This window comes from Nematolebias whitei, chromosome 21 (assembly GCF_014905685.2).
Source record: "Nematolebias whitei isolate Nwh7 chromosome 21, NemWhi1, whole genome shotgun sequence".
NCBI lineage: Eukaryota > Metazoa > Chordata > Actinopteri > Cyprinodontiformes > Rivulidae > Nematolebias > Nematolebias whitei.
The window spans coordinates 32,036,027-32,040,669 of NC_056518.1; the positions used below are offsets into that span (position 1 = coordinate 32,036,027).

The 4,643-nt window shown below is 45.8% G+C and overlaps 1 protein-coding gene across 1 annotated transcript in view; it reads left to right on the forward strand.

Moving 5' to 3' along the window:
* The window catches only part of exd2 (exonuclease 3'-5' domain containing 2), a 7,753-nt gene extending 3,110 nt beyond the window's left edge, over positions 1-4,643 (forward strand). The window contains exons 6-10 of the mRNA XM_037694621.1: positions 1,002-1,312; positions 1,398-1,504; positions 3,750-3,885; positions 3,956-4,324; positions 4,427-4,643. Of these exons, the coding sequence (XP_037550549.1) occupies positions 1,002-1,312; positions 1,398-1,504; positions 3,750-3,885; positions 3,956-4,324; positions 4,427-4,643 (1,140 nt within the window). The remainder of the gene's footprint in view (positions 1-1,001; positions 1,313-1,397; positions 1,505-3,749; positions 3,886-3,955; positions 4,325-4,426) is intronic.

Here is a 4,643-nt window from a genome sequence, read left to right on the forward strand (position 1 = left end):
CCCCCCCCCCCCCCCCCCCCCCAAAAAAAAAATCTGCTCTCAAAAACAGGTCTCTTTTGAAAATGAGTTCTCATGGCTCAATGAGACTACCTGTTTAAATAAAGGGTCAATGGAAAAAAAAACAAGAGGGGGATTTTCTGGAAAAAGATGAAATTGGCAAAAAAAAAAACCAGCCGAAAAGTAGCTAAAAAGGCAGATAGAAGCTGAAACTGCAAGAAGTGGAGAGAACACATTTTTGCTGAATTAGGCTGAAAAAAGTTGAAATGAGTGCAAAAAATGTAGATTAGCTAAAAAGCTCTAATTAGCATAAAACAGCTAAATAGTAGGTGAAATAGTAGAAAAAAAGCTTAAACTTGCTGTAATAAGCTGAAAGGAGCATAAGCTAAAATTAGTAGAGTAAATCTGAAAGGGGCACAAAACAGCTGAAAGTAGCTGAAAAAAGTTTTTTAAATTTGCACAAGGAAGCTGAAAGAAGCTGAAGCAGAACAAAATGTGAAAGGAGCTGTTAAAAGGTTGAAGGATGTAAAAATGAGCTCAATTCATTTTCTATGAGGAAAAAAATGGCAGAAAAGGCTAAATATTTCCAAAAGCCAAAGTTGCACCAAAAGTCATAGCAGGGTTGTCCTGAAAGAGCTGAACATTTTGATATCGGTCTAAAAAAGTTAAGTCAGGTTCGTCTTGACGGGTTATAAAAAAAACCTAAAAATTATAGAAACATTTCATCTTTCATCTGAAAGACTGAAGACACGAAGCATTTCTATAATTTTCCGTTTTTTATAACCCGTCCAGACGACCTGACTTAACTCTTTGATTTTTCTACCTGTATTATCGAGCATGCTTCAGGATGTTTTGACATAGGATTTGTTGAAATAGATTGAAAACTGCGGGACGAGAAAGATGCCGAAAAACGTGCGGAAGACAAATGGATGACAATAAATGCTTCATTATCCACACAGTAAGGCTGAAGGTGAGATGAACTCCTCCTCCTCTGCTTCTTCCAGATGACTTACGCTGCCAGAGATGCTCAGGTTTCCATGGCGCTCTTCCTCCGTCTCCTCGGCCTTCGGTCTGAAGCCGGTCCGACCCACTCCAATGGGACCTCCTTTTCAGAGCTGGTCTCCCTCTGCCAGGGCCTGGTGGACGTCCCATTCAGGGCCCGAGGGGAGGGAGACGACAGGAGTGGCGATGGAGAAAGGAGACGGAGGATGAAGAAGCCGGCATTGTGTGAAATTCCAGAGTCTGGAGATCAACAAGTCCCAGACCCTCGAAAAAATAACAAGAGGAAGCCGCTGGGTGTCGGTTATTCTGCCAGGTGAGGAAGCAGCCGAAGAAGAGCCACTCTGCAAACTGTCCCTGCTCTACGAGTTTTTATACTTCTCATCCTTTGCTTGTTTCAGGAAGTCTCCACTCTATGATAACTGCTTCCTGTATGCGCCTGACGGCCAGCCTCTGTGCACGTGTGACAAGAAGAAAGCCAAATGGTACCTGGATAAAGGAATTGGAGGTAAACTTTAGCATTTTATCTTTAAGCTCTGTGGAGTACTTTGGTTTCTGCTGGACATTAGTTCTCTCTGTGGCATCATGTCTCATTGAACGTCTCCTCCAGAAAAGAGTTTGTCGAGCATCACAGCGCCAAGAGACGCTGGATGTCCTCAGTAGAGCCTGACCAATTTGGTCATTTTAGCTATCACTAATCTCTATTGGGAGGGGAAGACGACCGCTGATAACAGATATAATGGCTGAAAGTTTTTTAGTTTTGTCCGCTCCAAGAATCTAAGTAAACGGCGAGTGGGGCGGGGCTTGTTTATTTAGCACAGCTGTTGGCAACCATGAAGCTAAGCTAATCAGATCCAGGCTATACGTAGACCCACAGCAGGTTTACAAGAAGTGCACTCGTCATAAAAACATCTTCCTAATGTGCGTTCACATTTTCTATCTCCACTATTTATCTTAAAGTTGTCAATTTAAGGTTTAATCAACAAAAAAATAAATTAAACAAAGAAACGCTTCCTGTTCATTGTTTAAGCAGTGTATGGTGAAGGTCTTATTAGTATTGACCGCAGCAGAGTTTATTTTTCTTTGCAGAGAAGTAAAGACTTCAGACAAACAATGCATTTCATTGAGGACAACAAAGATAACGTTATTAACTCTGATATATTTCACATCTGTTACATTTATTGTTCTGGATAAAGTTTTACAAGGCCTAGCCTATGCTAGATTATATAAACATGAGCTTGCTAACTTGAGAGGCACATAGCTAATGACAAGTGAGTTGGAGGATTGAAGAGAATTTATCGTTTTGTTTTACAGATCAGTTAAAATAAAGTTTCCATGCTGTGTTCAGCAAAACATGCTACACAGTATTAGAGCCGTCATTTCTAACCCAGGCCCGCGCACGGCCAAAATAATGTTCTGCATGGACAGGCCGGGTCAGTGTCGGGCTTTTGATTGCGTCAATGGACGCACACGCGCGGCACTGACCGACTCGTTGAAAGGGGTAAAAATAAAAAAAGTCCAGATGACCAGCGACCCACCTGAAGCTTAACTGGACTCAGCCGCTGCAACAACGGGCGCACGTGGCCGATGTCCCAATTTAATCATCAGCCGCGCACGTCCACCAGCCGTTAATAACTATAATAACTATAATATGTGTAACAGGTCCCTGTTGTAAAAGAGTCCTCGTGGCTCAGTGAGACTAGCCTGTATAATTAAAGGTTGATTGAAAAAAACGTTATAACTATAATAATCTGCTGACTCTTGTTAATAAACAAGAAATCTTATTTCTTCTTTTCTTTGAAATGTTTTTAAATCATGTCAAATTGATTTGCTTACAAAAGCAGTGAAAGCTCAATTAAAAATAAAATGTCTGTTTTTTGGGGGGATGGGGTTCGGGTTTGTAATCACAATTAAGTGATCGGGTTCGGGCCGGGTCGGACTTTTTAGGTCCGAATGCAGCTCTACACAGAATTGCTCCCTGCTTCGGCTGTGCTGACAGTGAAAGTTGAAATGAATGGTCATGACTTGAAAGTATTCTTCATGCGCCCTCTGCTGGATACATTGTACAGCTACGGCTCATTCCAGCATTTTATGGGTGACGATTAGAAGTGTTTATATCGGCACATAATGGGACAATTATCACTGATACGATGGTTCCACAAAATATGGGCCGGGCTCTAGTCCTCAGAACCTTCCTGCACACAGGTGGCTGAATATCAGCAGCTTCTGTTTGAAACATTGTTTGGACCAACAGCTGGTGTTCTGACCTCGGCTGTGAACAGGAGTTACACTCGGCGTTCAGCCGGAGCCACAGACGCCTACTGCTCAAAACGTTTCTTCAGTCTTTATGAATGAAACGGGTTTAAAGCAGCTGTGTGTTCTGATCCGGTGCTAAAAGAACTCGACTGCAGGAAGAAGCAGAGATAAACTGGTCCTGCTGAAGTTTTTGTCCTGAATCAGGAAAAAGGCTAACGCATTATATATATATATATTATATTAATAATTTAACAACCATGATGCACATTTGCACCACCACTAAGACACTGTGCCACGTAATGTTTTCATCACCAGCTCCAAGGTCAAGGTCGCAGCTCAAGGTCAAAGGTTATACAACGTCCTTGCTGTATAGCAGTTTGTTGACGGGCGTATGATGCGGTTCTCTCAAGGTGATCTTCAGACTCGTGACTGGATCTGAAGTTTTCTCCTGGATCACGTGCACAGACTGACGCTGGCTCTTCCTGTTTGTCGTGCAGTTCTTCAGAGCGAGGATCCGTTTATCGTGAGGCTGCTGTTTGAGCCCTCAGGACGTCCGGACTCGCAGCAGGACTACTATCTGACGGCCAAGGAGAACCTGTGTGTGGTCTGTGGCAAAGCAGACTCCTACATCAGGTCCGACCGCCTCACGCCTCCCCTGAAACGCGTGAATTTATTGTAACCTTCGACTCTGCTGCTCACGCAGGAAAAACATCGTGCCGCACGAATACAGACGACATTTCCCCACAGAGATGAAGGACCACAACTCCCACGACATCCTGCTGCTGTGCACCCTCTGCCACGCTGCTTCCAACGTGCACGACGGCTTCCTGAAGCAGCAGCTGGCCGAAGAGTTCGCCGCCCCTCAGGGCTGCGAGGAAGGCGTCCGGCTGCTGGAGGACTCGGACCGCCGGCGCGTTCGCTCTGCGGCGCGGGCTCTGCTCAGCGCCGGGGAGGGACTGCCGGAGCCGCGGCGCGAGGAGCTGCAGGTCCTGATCAGGAGCTTCCTGAGCGTGAACGAGGAGCAGGAGCTGAGCGAGGAGGTGCTGCAGCAGGCTGCCAGCCTGGAGACCAGGTGAGTCTCCCTGTGCGTGGCTGGACCTCCTTATTCTGAAGTCTTCTGTTGATTATTTATACTTTAAAAGAAAAACAGAAACCCGTCTGTCTCCGTTTGAAGGATCCTGAATGAGGCGTACGTGCCTCACGGCCTGAAGGTGGTCCAGGCTTACGCCGAGCACGGCCTGCGGGGCCTGATGGACCTGGAGCGGCGCTGGAGGCAGCACTTCCTCAGCACCATGCAGCCTCGCCACCTGCCCCCCCTCTGGTCCGTGGACCACAACCACAGCAAGTTCCTCCGTAAATACGGAGCAGACCTGCCCGTCAAACTCAACTGA